The following is a 19,370-nucleotide window of genomic DNA, read 5'->3' as shown; positions in this document are numbered from 1 at the left end:
GGAGGAGAGGGGGGAGGGCGTGCACTTGATTGCGAAGGGGAGTGGCAGCAGGTGTGTGTCACGTCTTTACATGCCAGATATCCTGGCGTACATAAATTTTAGGAAGGTGAGGGGGTGATGTTCTAGAGTCCCCAATGTACTTTATAAACTACGTTATTCAGCAAAGTGTGGAGCTTCTTATTTATTACTCTTTATCCATGACAGATTTGAGTTACTGCAGTCTAACTTTGGTAACCACTTTTGTTTACAGCATTAAAGAATTACACAAACCGTCGACTCTCGTTAATTACACGTCGGCAGTTAGACTTTTCGCTTTGTTCGAACGCACTGTAAAGTCCCGGCAAGAAACCATACGTTGCTATGGAATAAAGTGTCGCTTAGCATGCCGCTTCGGTTAATTCGACCCACGCCCGCATCCTTTCATGACCGCAGCGGTTATTGAGGCTTACAAGAAATTCACAAGACGGTGCTACTGCTTGGTAGGCCCGTGAACATGCTTCACTTTACGTTTAATTTACTTTCATTCTCAGTCATTTCAAGAAATTTAGTTTTCATTTTAGTTCAATACTGAGGCAATGTTTAAGCAGCTCGGCCCTCTTTGCTGAAAGCCGATTGAGTAGCGCTTTAAAAGTGAAAAGAAGAAAGGCATAACAGACTGTCTCGAACAATAAAAAAATATCTGAATTTGTCCATACTTGCCGCTGTTCGATAATAGGATCTAAACAGCTACTAAGCTACCACGGCAGGCGTGTTTCAGAAGCAGGATTTAATTGGATTGACTTTCCCGGTGTGCACTCCCTGGCCACGCCTCTGATAGTCAGCAACTAAGCATACTTTTCTTTCATCCTCTGATTGACTTATTCTAGGTAGACTGTTTTTCCCCGGACCATATATAAATATGGAGTCGAACACCTGAAAACATCCGCTCATTGCCTTTGCAAGAATTTTTGAAAGCTTTAGAACGTCCTTATTTATTTGTACGTTGAACTTCTCTCTTTGCTTACGCAAATGTTTGCAGTTATACAGCATGTTTAGTCATCTTAATGTGCCCCCTACTGTGATAGCCCTGCCAATTTGCCGCAAAGTCTAACGATGAATTAAATGCACAGGGTCCCATCGGGACAGGAACATTCGATCCTCTCAGAGAAGTTCCCACCGAGAGGAGGGTAAGTTCGCTCAACTTGCTACAGTAATAGACAATTCAACGAAGCACAGAATCAAGCTTGGCACTAGGAATTGCTATTTACGAGCTTTCTTTCTTGAGGGTGTATACAGCAGTATAATCTGACAGGCAATTCAGCCCAAATTAAAAGTCAGATCTTTTCTTGCTGAATTCCTGATTCTTCGAAGACATGACATATAGATGACGTCAGTCTCAGCCGTCACAAACTTTCGCGGCTATTTTGCGTATTTGGCTCCTCTGTCTCTCCGCTATTAGGATGTACTGTATTATCGCGCGTTGTTTTTGCTTCTTGTCGGTGTTCGTTTTTATCGAAATAGCGCCGTTATCAACTTGTCACTCGGAGAAAAACGAGCCTACAGTACCATAAATTTATTTGAAAGTCGTTGCCAAATCTGCAGCAAGGATTCTTATCAAACTGTACAGACATCGCCAAGAGTTTTAGACATTCTCTGGTGTACGGAATCACCAGGGTCACTCTGGAATGTACAGAGATTAATGTATAAATGACGGACGCCCTTTTCCCATGAGATTCGACGATCAATAAAAAAAAAAGATGAGGTTTTACGTGCAAAACCACCATCTGATTATGAGGCACGCCGTAGCGGGGACTCCGGAATAATTTGGACCACCTGGGATTCTTTAACGTGTGCCGTAATCTAAGCACACGGGTGTTTTGGCATTTCGGCCCCATCGAAATGTAGCCACCGTGGCCGGGTTTCGATCCCGCGACCTCGTGCTTAGCAGCCCAACACCATAGCCACTAAGCAACCACGATGGGTAAGGATCGATGAATGTGCCCACAGCTGTCGTTGTGATTTGAGCGAAAGCTTGTATTTCTGGGCACAAGTGCGCCTAATAAACCGCTAAATTCTCAGCTCACTATTGAGGCCACGTTTGACTTTTCCCCCTTCATTCCACAAAGTGACAATGTCTAGTCGCTCTGGTGTGTCATTTTACTGTTGCACACTAAGTTATTATCGTAATCCATCAGGTAGTACATTTTCCTCCCGAGTTGGTGCTTTCATCCCGAAAAAAAAAAAATATTCGTTTTTAGGTCTGCTTCTGTGCAATAAATTTAACGTATATTTTCTCCCTTTGAAATACAGCTGCTTTACAGTGAATGGGCCCGCGCGGCAGCATGGTACAAACAACAGCCGCTGGGACTCATCAGGTTTGGCATTTTCTGCCGATTTTGGGCTTTGCATGACGCTTCAGCATTGGTCATCCGATGCTCTGGAATACGCTCACCTCCAATTTTTACAGGCATCAGAGTGAATCTTCATTCACTACGGATGTGCGGTTTTCGTGTTTTGACACTCTACATTCGCTGCACCGCCTTTACACTGTCACCTCTCCACTCACGAAATTACATCATAAATGGGGAACCACTGTGCAAGTATAGCCTCGTGCCCTGCCGCGACAGAATATTAAGCCTTTCTTTTTCGGGAACGTAGTGATGAGACTCCCTTGGGCGTCATGCTTAAATGAGCAGCCGAGCATTCCTTGGTTTAACCATGAAGCTCCTTCATGCTGTGTTGCCTATTCTGTGTACTCATCACGTAGTTAGAACCAAACATTAGATATAGAGTGGTACACCTTGAACAAGTGAGCTCAACGCCGTATCTTTCGTATCCGTCTTGAGTTGCTCATTGAAGCGTGATAAGTTCGTTTGATTATGCAAAATTTTCAGTATTCATTTCAGGGCATCAATTACATTTGAGAAGTTGTAAAGCCCACTCATAAGCACACAAATGAAGTTGATTCCATGTGTTCAGAATTTTCGCGACTGTTTTTTTTTTCTGAGCTCGGAATGTTCACGAAATATATAGAAATGACATCAGTGCGCGCTTCCGTGTCTGTATTGCAGCTCCCTCAACCATGTTTTTCAACAACAAAGCCACGTACACATCAAAAACCAACTATGAACAAAGTCGACATGGTTTACGGAACGTGACCAATAGATATGACGTCAATACAGTTTTCTCGGGCCCCCGCAAATTGTCTATCATGTGCCTTATGATAAATAGGAAACTTAAACAGGGTGGCAAAAAAAAGGAAAAAAAATTATTGCGGCGTTAGATATGTGTCCCCTTTTGGGCCTTGTAACATTGGTAGTTTATCAGATTCCACTTAAGTGCTAGAAAACTTACATTCGACAGAGCGGTAGGTGTATTAATATTAGACTGAAAAAACACAAACAATAACTTCACAACGCTAACACTTCACATCTAGCGTCGCATTGTTTCAAGTGTGGTTGTAAACCTTTGTTTGAAGACACAAAAATTCTTTCAAGACACAAATGCCAAACCACACAGGAAATAATCGACGGATTTCAGATCAAAAGTTTAGGAGAGACTTGTGTTAGCCACGCATCATTGTCTCTGTTAGAATGCGAGTTTCAGTATCTTCACAGCACGTGTGCTAGTCTAAAGTAGTGTCTTATTGTTGTTTGGTTTTCGGCTTCATTACCTCTTGATATGTTTAACTGATGCTTTATACCTTGTCATGTTCATATGCTGCGGTATTTGCAATCACCTATATATATGTTGCGGTGCAGTGGTGGCGCAGAGGTAGAACATCCGTCTCGCATGCAAGAGGACCATGGTTCGAATCCCGGCGCCGCGCAGTTTTCCACCAGTTTAAAAAACATTCGCGTGGTAATATATTTGCATCAACAGCCCTGGAGTGCGGCCTGATCCCGGTGACCAGAACCGGTAATGCAGTCCCTCACCCGAGCAGGATTGGCCACCCTGGTGCAGTACTTGGCCACAACCTCCAATATGAATACAACAATCAAACCCCGGCCCGCAGTCCCCAGCAGCTGCGAAACAACTGATCACGGCGGCGATCAGACCTGTGACGCAGCAGAGGATGTTAACAATACCTGGGTCCGGACAGGCCGCCATTGGAATCTGAATTCGGCAACGTTTAACGCTAGAACGTTATCTGGTGAGGCGAGTCTAAAAGTGCTATTGGAGGAATTAGCGGCGGGCAGCAAATGAGATATAATAGGGCTCAGTGAGGTTAGGAGGACTAAAGAAGCATATGCACTGCTAAAAAGCGAGCACGTCCTGTCCTACCGGGACTTAGCAGAGAGACGAGAACTAGGCGTCAGATTTATGATTAATAAGTATATAGCTGGCAACATACAGGAATTCTGTAGCATTAACCAGAGGGTGGTAGGTTTTGTTGTGAAACTTAATAAGAGGTACAAATTGAAGGTCGTGCAGGCCTGCACCGCTGCATCCAGTCATGTTAACCAGGAAGTCGAAAGCTTCTATGAAGACGTCGAATCAGCGATGGGTATAGTCAAAACCAAATACACTATACTGATAGGCGACTTCAAGGCCAAGGTAGGCAAGAAGCAGGCTGGAGACAAGTCAGTGGGGGAATATGGCATATGCTCTAGGAATAGCAGCGGAGAGTTATTAGTATAGTTTTCAGAAAAGAATGATATGTAAATAATGAATACCTTCTTCCGCAAGCGGCTTAGCCGAAAGTGGACGTGGAGGAACCCAAATGGCAAGACTAGAAATGAAATAGACCTTACTCTGCGCTAGCCCCGGCATCATACAAGATGTGGACGTGCTCGGCAAGGTGCGTTGCAGTGACCATACGATGGTAAGATGTCGAATTAGCATAGACGTGAGGAGGGAACGGAAGAAACTGGTACATAAGATGCCGACCAATGAGATAGCGGTAAGAGGGAAAATAGAGGAATTCTGAATGAAGCTACAGAACAGATAGTCGGCTTTAACTCAGGAAGAGGATCTTAGCGTTGAAGCAATGAATGACAATCTTATGGGCATCACTGGGAGTTATGGGAGTGTGCAATAGAACTCGTACTAAATTCCTTAGACAGAATAACAATAAGCTATGGCAGGAGACGAAAGATCTTAAGAAACGCCAATGCATGAAAGCGTCTAACCCTACAGCTAGAATAAAACTGGCAGAACTTTTGAAGTTATTCAACAAACTTAAGACAGCTGACATAAGGAAGTATAATATGGATGGAATTTAACATGCTCTCAGGAAAGGAGGAAGCCTAAAAACAGTGAAGAAGAAACTAGGAATAAGCAAGAATCAGATGTGTTAAGAGACCAAGCCGGCAATATCATTACTAATATGAATGAGATAGTTCAAGTGGCTGAAGAGTTCTGTACAAATTTATACAATACCAGTGGCACCCACGACGATAACTGAAGAGAGAATAGTCTAGAGAAATTCGACATCCCACAAGTAATGCCGGAAGAAGTAAAGAAAGCCTTGGTAGCTATGCAAAGGGGGAAGGCAGCTGGGGAGGATCAAGTAACAGCAGATTTGTTGAAGGATGATGGGCAGATTGTTATAGAAAAACTGGCCACCTTGTATACTCAATGCCTCGTGACTTCGAGCATACCGGAATCCTGGAAGAACGCCAACATAATCCTAATCCATAAGAAACTTATAGACCGATCAGCTTTCTGTCTGTCTCCTACAAAGTATTTACTAATGTAATCGCAAATATAATCAGGAACACCTTAGACTTCTGTCAACCAAAGGACCAGGCAGGATTCTGTAAAGGCTACTCAACAATAGACCATATTCACATTCAATCAGGCGATAGAGCAATGTGCGGAATATAACCAACCCTTATATATAGCTGCCATTGATTACGAGAAAGTGTTTATTCAGTCGAAACCTTAGCAGTCATGGAGGCATATGGAATCACGGTGTAGACGAGCCGTATGTTAAATAATGAAAGATATATATGGCGGCTCCACAGCCACAGTAGTCCACGTAAAGAAAGCAACAAAATCCCAATGCAGAAATCCGTCATTCAGGGAGCTACGATGTCTCCAATGCTACTCACAGCGTGCTTAGAGGAGGTATTCAGAAACCTGCATTGGGAAGAATTGGAGTTGAGTTAATGGAGAACACCTAAGTAACTTGCGATTCGCTGATGATATTGCCTTGCTTAGTAACTCAGGAGGGGATCATTTGCAATGCAAGCTCACTGACCTGGAGAGGCAAAGCAGAAGGGTGTCTAAAAATTAATCTGCAGAAAACCAAAGTAATGTTTAACAGTCTCGGAAAAGAACAGCAGTTTACGATAGGTAGCGAGACACTGGATGTGGTAAGGGAATACATCTACTTAGAGCAGATAGTGACCGTGGATCCGGATCTTGAGACTGAAATAATCAGAAGAATAAGAATGGGCTGGGGTGCATTTGGCAGGCATTCTCAGATTATGGACAGCAGGTTGCCATTATCCCTCAAGAGAAAAGGGTGTAACAGCTGTGTTTTTCCAGTACTCACCGTATAATTCATACCATTGCAAAATTGTCAAGCGTGGTATTGCTATGCTCTGCCTGGAGTCTGCCCTTGGATAGTCGTGTACACACACGATGCAGGCCTCGTTCAATAATCAGATTAAGCGACTTAAAGTCCCTGACTCGTTGGTGACCTCGGTCACCGAAAGCCTTTTACGGAAGGTTAAAGGTACCAGCGTAACAAGGGAGGAAGAAAGAGCCAGCACCGCAAGGCCTGCAGTGATTCCTTATGTTCATAAGGTCTCCCACAACCTCAAGAAGGTCTTAGGCCGGTATGGTGTACCCATTGCCTTTACTGCCCCCTACAAACTGGGTCGACTCTGTTCAAAAACTACTCGCAAGGAGACTGGTTCGCAAGGCTGCAGCAAGAAACATGGCACGTCCTACGGGAGATGCGCTACGGGCGTGGTGTATGAAATTCCCCTTGAGTGCGGCAAGTCCTATATAGGACAGGCTGAACGCTGCATAAATGAACAAGTAAGAGAACACGAACTAAATCTAATAAAAGATGGCATGGCACACTTGCCTGCGCACTGCAAGGCCTGCATGTGCAAACCACGTTTTTCTGATATTAGGATTCTTATCACAAGTAGATTTCAAACACCACGTGAGCTAATGGAAGCTTACTATATAAAAAAGAAAGGTACAAATTGCATTAGTGATACATCTACCGTGCTCTACAAATCGGAAACTAGATTGTTTGACCGCTGGGTAACGTAGAATTGGGAACAACCAGCGCATGTGTGTATGTATATGTTCATGGGTCACAGCTCAAATTAAACCAGTTGGAAGTGCCGCCCGTGTTGTCTTTATATATCTTCCTTTCGTGTGTGTAAAATAGCTGCAAGAAACATGTCTTTTAGCAAAGACCAACTATGTCAGTATGCAGTTCTGTTGCAACAGAATTCTCAAAAGTCGTACCCGGAGCGACTCGATGTATTGAGCGCTTTTCGACAGTAAAAAGGTGTGCTTTCTATATAATGTTGTTTTACATTCAATAATTACGCTGAGCGATGATACCATTCTTAACGATAAACTGCGCATGCCTTATATTCTGCAGTCCTTACTCCTTTATACAAAGAGATGCCCCTCTCGCTCATTGCTGTCGGGATCTTGTCTTGCAGACGATATTTCGGCGAGAAGACGGGCCTTTATTTTGCCTGGCTAGGCTTCTACACGTCCATGCTATTCCTCCCAGCGGCAGTGGGACTACTGACCACATTGTTCGGCGTCCTCGGAATGACCACGAACACGCCGGCGTAAGCATGGGTGGAAGGTGGGAATTGAACGTGACAGCTTGGATGGTTAGCAGTGCAGTTTGATGTGTACTGTTAGTAGTAGTAGTAGTAGTAGTAGTAGTAGTAGTAGTAGTAGTAGTAGTAGTAGTAGTAGTAGTAGTAGTAGTAGTAACAGAAGTAGTAGTAGTAGGGGCAAATTCGGGCAATCAACACTTTAACGAAATTCTGAACCCTTTGTGGTTTGTCGTGTCCTTAAACAATGATCATTATCTAGATTGCGTGCCTACCCTGGCGCTGAGCACCAGGCAAATTTAGGTCACAAGCTCATAGTCACTGTTTTCAAGAAAAAAAATGCCAGCGATAAGTGTAGGTATAATTAAAAGCACAAAGGTATCATTAGGAGCAACTAACAAAGCAGCTTCTTCGAAAACTCAAGGCTCTTCGGAACATGTGAGGTCATGCATTATTATACACTGCTTAGAAAGTCGTCTTTGTTCGCCAGTTGCTATCAGTGTATATTTTCGAATTTATTCATAAATGTGTGCCATGTATGGCAATGGCGGGGCGAACGGAGGGCGCCTTTTGTTTAGTTCGAATGGTCGTGGCAGAGGGCGCAGCTATCGTATAAATATTGTTGCAAATAAACGTTTTCATATTTAGTCCTCTGAGAGAACACATGCAGGCTCTGTGTCTACAAATGGTGGCAAACAATACCCACGGCCGAAACGGCCAGGTCTAAACAACACTTTACGGCTACTCATCGGGTTTATTTGGAAAAATGTGGCTGCCTGAGCGAAGACGCAATGTGCTCTAGTACGATACGTCTACTGTAAATGGGAGCACGTACAGCACACCCATGCGCTTACCATCCGGCCACTGACTATATACTGAGGGACCAAGGCAGGTGGGAAAACCGGTTAGATAAAGAGAAACATCGGTAAATGCATGCATACGTAGAAGCATAGACAGGCACAAAACCCGGAAAGTGCGTGAAGTACTTTAAGAATGCTAACGCATTAAAGTATTCCTGTGAAGCTTCACATTTTATCTCAGCTATAACCGATAGCGCAGGACACGTTCTCTTGAAGCCTTGACCATAGCGTAGTTTCAGTACGTATCGGGTAGGGTAGTTGGTAAATAATGCTAAAAAATAATTTCTAGACCGCTGGGGATGAATTCACGTATATTTTTGAGCTTACGTACAATTTGCTATTTATTGGCTGACCTGCTTCTATAATTTCTTCACCATCATAATTGGCTGGAATATCCTCTTACGAACACTTATTAAGTAAGAGATATTCGTAAATATAGTTCTTGATCACTTCTAGGGGCAAAATTTCCAAATTCTCTGAAGAGGAAGTTTCAGCTTAGGATTACTTATCTAATACGTGGGAAAGTATTAATCTTTTTAGTCGGCAACCACTGCACCAAATTTGATTACTTTTGCTGCATATGAAAGAATAAGTTAATAGGTGGCGACTGTTGGAAGTGTATTCTTTATTTAGGCCGTCTATTTCTGATAGAAACATTGTCTAAAATTGCAAGTTTTCAGAAAACAAAACTATCAAGCTTACCGGTACTCATGTAAAATATCAAGTGTACCTGTACCTGTAACTGTATATCGCAATTCTGTAAATTAAAAGTGTAGCCGATTTATAGCGGCCAATATTGATATATTATCCATGCCTCTTAAGTAAACCATTATTATGTGGTTAGGTCTTTAGCAGAACCCTTGCAAACATTGTAAAATATACGTAAGATAAAAATTATTGCATCAAAGATGTCGGGTTTGCATGTTCTAACGGGAACAGTTTGGGGAACTGCAATCTTTTACTCATGCAGAGTTAAGGATTTTAAAACGTCGTGTTCCTATTCTTACCATTTACCAATTTTTGGCAATTTTTGTAAAAATATTCAGGTCCTAAATAAAATTTGCGTTTCTGGCAGTCACTAGATTTTAACCTTTTCTCCTAAATGCAACAAATTTCATTAACATTGGCCCAGGGTATCTCAGAAAAGCAGTTCGGCGTTTTAAATGCATTTCAAAAGGTGGCATCGGTGTTGGGCCTGAGATAAATTTTCAGAGCAAGCCTGTTGTACTAAAGACTACAAAAAAAAGATGGTAGAAGCAGCATGTATTATACTTTTCTTGCGGCCAAACGTGCAACACAGATTTGTTTAAACATGAGCGTTGAATAACCAACTGTATTTGAAACAAATAATCACCAGTTTTCATAAGGGCTAGCAGCAGTCGTTCGTGTCTGATTAACACCACGTAGTTAAACCTTAATGAAGCTATGAATTATATATTCCGGGTGAGCTAAAACGTATAGCGTAAACGTAAGCAAACACCAACGAGCTTTATATAGTATATCCTCCATTTTCTGAAAGCTTGCTTACAATCTGATCCCGTGCCTCTTCCAAATACTTTGCAGTACTGAGGTCTGCGACCGCAGCATCGCCGGTGACTTCATCATCTGCCCAGCCTGTAACACAACCTGCCCTTACGAGTACCTGCACAACAAATGCGCAAATAGCAGGGCAAGTATCTCTCTGTCAGAAAAGCACAAAGTAGTGTCAGTGGCCGAATATTAGTTTACTACAGTCATTCTAAGTGGCGAGTGTGTAGAGGCGTCACTTCATGAAGGCGAGCCTTAACCCAGTACGAATGTCCTCATGCTACGCTATGTCTGTGTGTGTGTTCTCACATTTAAAGCGAAAGCTTTACTGGCCTCGAACTTGCGATTTCGCCGTGGCGGTGCTACGAGGACGTACATGACGTCACAACGCGCGCCTCACCGCGAATATTCTCTATCTCTCTCGCTCCCTAGTCACTACCGCGCATGCGCCACTAGTAGCACCGAGCCACAGGTGTTGCGCCGCTGCGCAGCGCCGCGCCTTTCCGCCGTGGCCGTTTGGTATGACGTCACACCACGCTCCTCGTCGTTGCACTCGCCTCCACTCGCTTCGCCAGCTGCGTCGCATGCCTGTTAACATGTCGGAGGATCGAAAAGGAGAGTCTCATGCGCCGCAACCACAGTTGAAGCGACAGTGTGGACGGCGACAATTCTGATAAGCAGGAGGAGGCCTGGAATCGACATCGGAACGAGATGAAGAGGAAACGAATCGTCCAGGAAACACACGAATAGCGCGCCGAACGACTGGCTAAACGCCGCAACATAGCTAGACAAGCAGACTAACCTGGTCATAGTACCTTGCTGGTGAAGCAGCGCACAAACACGGACACAGTGAAGACAAGCAGGAATAGACGACACTCGCTGCAGCGAGTGTCGTCTATTCCTGCTTGTCTTCAGTGTGTCCGTGTTTGTGCGCTGCTTCACCAGCAAGGTACTACGATCACTCACCAACTAGCCCAACTTTCCACGTTACAGACTAACCTGGACTTGGAATCAAGGTTAACCAAGGCTAACCATGCTATGCCTCAGCTTTCGCGATGTATAACCTTGCATAGCCGTGTTAAGCCACTGCCAATATTTTGTGCTGTTGTGCTAACAAAAAATATTTCTAGCATTGATTGAAAATCTTCGAAGAAAACCTTACAGTGCCTATGTGCAAGGCCGGGTGACAAGATCCTTTGAGGAAGTAGCTCTTGAGGCGAACTGTGGATCCACTTTTACCTAGTCGTCGTATTGCATATAAGGGAATAGTTCCCTTCTTTTACTCTATCCTCTTTGTTATTCTCTCACCCAGTTCTTTTATTCCGCTTCTTCGATCTCTCCACTGTTGACCGCCGTTCAGATGTCCGCAGGCAGCACTAGACAGTTGCAGTGCAGTCAGCAATAAGTTCCTTCGCTTTCTTCCCTTTATTTATTTTGATTTAGTAACCAATTACTACTAAGAAAGCCAGAACCCGGTTCAAATTCCTTCTGAGATGGTTGGCTTGTTCACCCACTGTTAATCAGTTCAACTTACTAATTTCATGCGATACATTGATTTTCTGACGAAGCTGAAAAAGAATAATACATTAAATTCGTGCAATGAAATATCAAATTGTCACAGAATCTATCGCGCTTATAATATGGCGAGCTTCTGTGCTTCCCACGCAGCGTGGCGAGTGTGTGTTGCAGTGACGAATCGTTGAGCAAACTTGCAAAGACATACAGAAGCGACTATAAAAAAGTAGGTAAACTGTTCACTTGAACACTTGAACTTGAAGGTAAACTGTTCAGACAAAGTGTCATATTTCTATTGCAGATGATGTATATTTTCGACAATGGAGCCACAGTGGGCTTTGCAATATTTATGGCCTTGTGGGGTAAGTACGACTATTTGGGCTTTCTTTGTGCTCCCGATAGCACGGTTGTTGCTTGTCTGTGTAAAGATAGGATGAAATATTACAGTCCGAGGGTTTGAGAACGGGCCTGCCACAATTCATATCATTTGGACGTGTGAAAAGAAGCTGGATTTTTTGCTAACTGCGCAATGCTGAGTACTCTCACTCTGATAATTATTAATATTTATTCTTATTTGCGACCGCGACAGTGCTATGCCACTAAACAGCTACAGATGGATGCCTTGTTACAGCAACAGAAATGGAAAGTGTTTTTTTTTTCGATCCAATCGGCGCCTAAGTTATCGCATGACTTGCACTTATGAATATAAAGCAGGTCTAAAGAATGTACAGTCAAACCTCGATATAACGAACACGCATATAACGAATTATTGAATATATCGAACTCTTCCGAAATATTTTTGTCAAACACATGTATTTTTAACTTCCTATAGCGAACGCGGTTTGAGATAAAACGGATATAACGAACTTCACGACGCCAAGCCCTACCTCAGTTTGATAGCAGGCGGCAGGTTTCGTTGCACTACAAGTGTGTTGTGTGGCGCAGCAAACGTTCAGGACTACCTCGCAGGCGCTGACAGCGCCACAGATGCCCCGTCGTCATCGAGAGTTGACAGCCAAAGAAATCGTCCGCATCTCAACCGCTGACAGCGCCGCTTCAGCAGCGGCGGCAGCGGCGCCATCGAATGTTGCTTTTGCGTTTTAGTGTTAGCAGTGGCGTGGCCGTCGTAGCCTTGTGTGGAGGCTCTTTCGGTGGTCGTGTCGAGTGCGGTGCGCGGGTGTGCGTAGTGCTGTGATGGCGATGAATGTGAAAAAAAGAGTGGCACTGACGTCAAAGACCAAGCTCGAGATTTTAGACTCTGCAGACGATGATAACATTCCGACTTCACAAGAAGCACGTGCTGCGTTGGATTTACTTCGCCGCCACTGCAGTGCTATTGAGGGCAGTGGGTTTGCCCATGTTGAGTGTTTGCAAACTGTGGAACAGGGCGTGATGCGGAATGCGATCAACACCAAGAAGCAGGCCGCGATAACGCAGTTCTTTGTGCGTAAATAAATGAACGTGACCCAAGTAAGCATCGTTCGAGTTGCTGTGCCTTCTGTGATTTAATTTTGCTCCTCTTGCATGTATTTTTTACGAAATTTTATATTACGAATTATGGATATAGCGAACTAATTTCCGACTTTTTAACTGTTCGTTATAACGAGGTTTCACTGTAGTGACTGAAAGTCATTATGCAATTAATCTTAATGCTTCGTGCCATTGCTGACTATAGTCGCTAGTTTTGTGCGACGTCGGATACTTGTTGCAGTAAGTACTGTATACTGTTATTTTACATAATGAATACCTAGGGTGCCCAACAGCTGTCACTACTTGCATGGGTTGTGTTCACAAAAGGTGCTTAGATAGTGGAGCACATGCCGGCTTTAGCACATATGCACTACTATCGCATATGCGGTAATAACTTCGGATTCACAAAAGTCTAATATGCAGCAGGCAAGTCGACAACAAATATATTTAGACAAAATGCGTCATATGTACACGTATCTTCTCGAATGCTAGCGCACTTGTTATTGTTCGCTAAACCATCTCCTTAATCGAAATTATTAAAGCGTGACAGTGCTTGAACACAATACCACCAAAAAATAGAAACAGTTTACAGAATCTGCCAGCATGGTGCGCATTCTGTAGAAAGCGTTCAAGGAAAACAAAAATATTAACCTTTATTATCGTATCTGTAATGTTCGCAGCAACTATTTTCATGGAGCTCTGGAAGCGTCGTCAAAGCGTCCTGGCATTGCAGTGGAACCTGAATGAAGTCGACAGGCTCACGGTGAGAACTGCAGTGCCAGATTATTTTTCTGATATAGGCGCAGCAAGTCAACTTTAACATTATAAAAGGAAAGTATGACCAAAGCCATTTGAAAACTTTTTTCCTCTTGTCACAGAAATATCCACCCTACGCCCCTTAATTTACACCCTCCGCATCACATCAATCATCGCATTGTAGGTTCATACATAGACTGTTCGTAGGTGTTGTGACACCTATTCACTTGTCGCATAGACATTCCTGCCTGAACCTTTTCAAGCGCTGTGTTCACAACTGCATATGCCAAGATGGTCCATCAACAGCCAATGCATTGATGCAATTAAATGTATTTCAAGTGTGCTGCATACATCTTGAAAAACTTGTGTTTGGAATTGTGCTGCAAATATGAATAAAATTTGCAAGGTATTTCAGTAAAACCAGTGGGAAAGTAGATGGTTAGGTGTTTCTGCTCGATGCAGCTTCTTTGATTTTACTTCCCATTCTTTTTCACCATGTTTCGCAACATACTTAGTTTTCAAGTGGTCAGATTCGTGCTTTTCAAGCCTGCTAGGGACGAATTAGTTGATGTGCACATATCTGATGCTCCAGTAGTGAGTTTTCGTATGGTATCCACATGCTGTTAACCTAACAAAACTCACTACACAGTTTGAAATGTTTAATCTATTTTGCAACTGTGTCCTTTCTTATAATTCTGAAGACAAAAGAAATCCGGTGAAAGTAAGTTTTAGATCAGCAGAATACTGAAGAATGGAACAGTAATGAAAAACAGAAAGGACTATAAAGAACGCCGTGAAGGGGGCGCACATCAATAATGAGTTTATTATGCAGCGCGCGTATTTACAGCCTTAATTGTTGAGGCACATTAACTAAATAGGTGCTCGTTCTTAAGCAACATCGTCATATGCATCACAGTTTAGGCCCACTCGCAAGACAAACACCTCTTTATGCTAGGCCCATTGAGCCTCGTTTTGCGTCAGCTTGCATGCATACGAGTTTTTGTATGTGCGTGCAGGTGAGCGTGTGTGCATGCAAATTTCCTCGTCTGATCACTTTATCATACGTTATGCTGCACCAGGCTGCCTTTCCCTTACAGTGGCGTTCGCTACGTTGTTTCATTCGAACACTACTGAGTTAGATGGACGCAGTGTATGGCCTGCCGAAATGTGCTCATTTCCTCTTAACTTTCCGTGGAGCTTCCACGTTTGCTCCCCAATTCGCGTAGAAGTATCATGTAAAATACTTTGGCCTTTCAAAGTACTGACGTAGAATGAATGAATGAATGAATCCTCTACATTTAAATACGGGATGGCTCTACGCCGCTGTTGGGGATTAGGAGGGAAAGGAATGTGGGAATGTGGAATGTGGGAATGCTGTGGCTGAAGCACATCTTCATCTCAATCTTGGATCTTCCGCTTTATGCAGACTCAGGTGCATGTTCAGTTCTGCCGCTCTCACATGGGCTGATCGACCCCCTCTACACTACTCTTAACAGGCCACTTTGTCTGCCATATGTCGCAATGGCTTTCTGTGTTTCAGGGTTAGTCTGTATTCCAATTCCTAGTGTTCTAATATCTCCGTGTAGTAAATGTTGAATGTTGGATCTCCCTTGGGAAAGAACTGCACGGCTCCAAATGAGGTGTTGCAAGTCTGCTCTGCATGACTCCTGGCAATGTGTGCATCGGGTAAAAGTGTTCGCAATCGTAGCTTGTCTGGGTTGGTGCCATCTCTCAAGTATGTGTGGCGTGTATGCAGCGTTGGCCATAACCTTATTCAAAAAAAAAACCTCTTCCGTGCGACTAAGCCCGCCCTTGTCGTCGAACACATGTGCTGGTGTAGCTTCTAATAGTCTCCGTTTACTGTCTGCTTTTGTTTTAGTGCGAATGTAATGATTGTGTTGTAATGATTGTGCCACACTCCAGGCCTGTTTATGCAATTCTATCAACACGCGGATTTTTTTTTTAATCCGGTAGGAAATTGCCGGCACCGGGATTTGAACCACGGACCTCTTGCACGCGAGGCGGGTGTTCTACCTCTACGCCACCGCTGCACTGCACTGCAAGAAATGGGAAGAAATGGGGATAAAAGTTAATGGAGAATACCTTAGTAGCCTGCGATTCGCTGATGATATTGCCTTGCTTAGTAACTCAGGGGACCAACTGCAATGCATGCTCACTGACCTCGAGAGGCAAAGCAGAAGAGTGGGTCTAAAAATTAATATGTAGAAAACTAAAGTAATGTCTACCAGTCTCGGAAGAGAACAGCAATTTACAATAGGCAGCGAGGCACTGGAAGTCGTAAGGGAATACATCTACTTAGGGCAGGTAGTGACTGCGGATCCAGATCATGAGACGGAAATAATCAGAAGAATAAGAATGGGCTGGGGTGCGTTTGGCAGGCATTCTCAGGTTATGAACAGCAGGTTGCCATTATCCCTCAAGGGAAAAGTGTATAATAGCTGTGTCTTACCAGTACTCACCTACGGGGCAGAAACCTGGAGGCTTACGAAAAGGGTTCTACTCAAATTGAGGACGACGCAACGAGCTATGGAAAGAATGATAGGTGTAACGTTAGGGGATAAAAAGAGAGCAGATTGGGTGAGGAAAGAAATGTGATTTAATGACATCTTAGTTGAAATCAAGAAAAAGAAATCGGCCTGGGCAGGAAATGTAATGAGGAGGGAAGATGACCGATAATCATTAGGGGTTACGGATTAGACTCCAAGAGAAGGGAAGCGTAGCAAAGGGCGGCAGAAAGTTAGGTGGGCGGATGAGATTAAGAAGTTTGCAGGGACGGCATGGCCACAACTAGTACATGACCGGGGTTGGAGATATATGGGAGAGGCCTTTGCCCTGCAGTGGGCGTAACCATGATGATGATGATGATGATGATGATGATGATGAATGTAATGCATGAGTGCTCTGCTAGGAGAGCCTTCGGCCAATATCTCTAGGTATGGATTTTGGTCCGCGGGGTTTGGCGAGGAAATGGAGTGTGGGGAGCTGTACGTGTAATCAAGCCCACCCGCTTGCGCGGCAACTACGTGAACAGCTGCGTTTCCCCCATCCGTGCCGGTGTGCCCCGGTGTTTATAGGATTTGAACATTTGTCCTATTGTCCCGTATTCTCTTTAGCTTTTTTCTGGTGCCGTTGGCCACAGCATCGACGTGGAAGTACTTGGAACTCTCCTTTACCATAACTTTCCTTTCGCAGGACGTTGTAATCCCGGAGTACGAGGCCAAAGCGACGCTATACAAGCTGAATCCGGTGACTATGGTAAGAACCTTGTCAAAGGAAGAGAGGCATGATAGGACAACAACCGCTGTGTTGCTACCTTTGGGCAAAAGGTGTATTAGCAAGAACGAAATGTCCCTGAATGTTTTTACATGGAGGCTCCTACCACAACTTACATTAATATTTACACAAATTCTCGTTTGCGCGATACTGGCAGACCTCATTTGGTCCAACCAGAATAAGCGCAGCTTATTGACTACTGCAAAGAATTACGCAGCTTATTCACTACTGTTTTCAAATGACTGGTCTTAAGTGCGCCGGATTTGTGTTTTCGGCAGTTCAGTACTCCCAGCTTCTCCTAAAGGTCTCAAGGTTGTGACGCCTCTAGAACTATAGATAAGCTACGGAACTTGGAAGTAGATTTGCAGTGGCGCTTCTCTCACATTAGGTGCGATGAAAAAGCGAAATTTTACAACTTATACTGGCTTTAATTTTATCGGCTGTGCGATTGTGGCTTGTGCGAATTTTCTATCCTGGTAGGTACCCCGTGGCCCATGTCTGGTCGGCAGTACAACAACCAGTGCATACTTAGTGACCCAATTTGACTACACTGTTGTACACTGTGCACTGCGTTGTTTATTGTGTGCTTGTTCGTTATGCGCGACAGTGTACCTACTGATGGCATACCAAAAGGCCCAAATAGCTACCTTAGTACATAATCCTACCGCTTTTGATTGTACGAACTCGACCGACGTCCATCCAACGTGGACGAGGTAGATAAAGAAAGCTGTCACTTTGAAAGACAAGACAGTGTGTGACCTTGTAGAATGACAGCCCCATTAAAATCAAAGCTGTTTATTCCAAGTTGTTGCATAACGATCTTCAGTTGCGGGTAATTAGACCACAGTGTAAAGCATTGCCCATGAATGACTCACCCGCTAGGAACGCTGCCCGCATATAACACTATCGAGGTCTTTTGTCAATAATTTTTAGCAGAGGCCGCACTTCATCCGCACACATACACATATATAACTTTGCATGTATTATCGCATTCTGTAAAGCTGCAACGCGCAAAACACCCGCGCACGTAGATTTAGGTGCACGGTAAAGAGTCCAAATAATTCCGGAGTTCCCCACTACGGCGTGCTTCATCATCAGATTGTGGTAAGGTCTCGAAAAACCAGATAATTTTAACGCGAAAGCATAAGGGGCCTCGTATCACAGAAAATCCGGCATATTGCGTCCTGCGTCAACCGCCCGTCATGTCCAACCACGCAGGCCCGCCATGTAGCGCAAAGAAGTTACTAAGCTAATTGAAGTTCTCAAAGTAAAATACGTCAGAAAAGTCGTAAAGTACGACTTGTACACAACCAGAAGACATGATAGCGTCGGCCTGTAATTTGCACGTACGAGAAAACATTTTTCTGCTAACGTGGAAACTCAAACACAAACCCATTTTCCAGCATTTCTAAAATTCACAGAGCAGCCATTACCTCCAAGATTCACGCGCGACGGCGCGCTAATCTCAGAGGCCATAAGGAGGCGCGCCCGGTTCCTTGCTATACCTCCAGATGGAACTCGTGTCCGCTACGCAAGAGGCCGCGTTTCTACCAGAAAGCTCACCTTCTTGCAGAGCGTTTGCCACCAGCGTTTCCCCGTAAACATTGCGGTTACATTAGACGCAGCTGCAGAGAAGCGCGAGAAGCAGTCTGGGATCTTGGAATGCTATCGCGTTCCACTAAAAGACGACGCTTAGGCGTACTCCAATCTCCTTTTTTTTATTCGTTTAAAGTATCAACGTGCAAGCTGTGGCCGGACCGCTCCCCCGGTCGAGCGGGTGGCGCTAACTTGCGAGGCTTTCGAGAAAAAAAGTGGAGAGCGTTTGGCCATTCCAGCAAGATACATACCCCCCGCGATTTCTGTCGTCTACTTTATTCGCCCGCCGAACTGCTGTCACTCCACCAACCAAATATAAGCACAGACAGTTTCGTCTCAAGGCGAAGCATAGAATGCGATAGTGACAAGGTTTAGCGTTGCGCTGAAAGGAGCTCGCGAAGTTGTGGTGAGTAGCAGTGTTGACGGCGTTGCAGGAGGCGCATGACGGTGGCGCATCAGATGAGACCGAAGGAAAATCACCGATGTTCGTCAGCGCCTAAGAATTAGAATATTTGCCTTTACATTTAATATCTCGTCAGCTCAGGCCATTGTTTGGATCACGGTGTGATTTACACACACCTGTTCAGCACTGAGACAGGACGTAGAA

At 44.2% G+C, this 19,370-nt stretch overlaps 1 protein-coding gene across 1 annotated transcript in view; it reads left to right on the top strand.

Annotated features, from left to right (window-relative positions):
- The window catches only part of LOC135912110 (anoctamin-4-like), a 65,662-nt gene that overhangs the window by 17,714 nt on the left and 28,578 nt on the right, over positions 1-19,370 (top strand). The window contains exons 10-16 of the mRNA XM_065444494.2: positions 1,110-1,166; positions 2,290-2,354; positions 7,620-7,754; positions 10,169-10,274; positions 11,949-12,009; positions 13,798-13,880; positions 17,087-17,149. Coding sequence (XP_065300566.1) covers positions 1,110-1,166; positions 2,290-2,354; positions 7,620-7,754; positions 10,169-10,274; positions 11,949-12,009; positions 13,798-13,880; positions 17,087-17,149 — 570 coding nt within the window. The remainder of the gene's footprint in view (positions 1-1,109; positions 1,167-2,289; positions 2,355-7,619; positions 7,755-10,168; positions 10,275-11,948; positions 12,010-13,797; positions 13,881-17,086; positions 17,150-19,370) is intronic.

This window comes from Dermacentor albipictus, chromosome 10 (assembly GCF_038994185.2).
Source record: "Dermacentor albipictus isolate Rhodes 1998 colony chromosome 10, USDA_Dalb.pri_finalv2, whole genome shotgun sequence".
Classification (NCBI taxonomy): domain Eukaryota; kingdom Metazoa; phylum Arthropoda; class Arachnida; order Ixodida; family Ixodidae; genus Dermacentor; species Dermacentor albipictus.
Note: the sequence above shows the minus strand (reverse complement) of the source record. Positions and strands in the feature narration are given on the sequence as shown.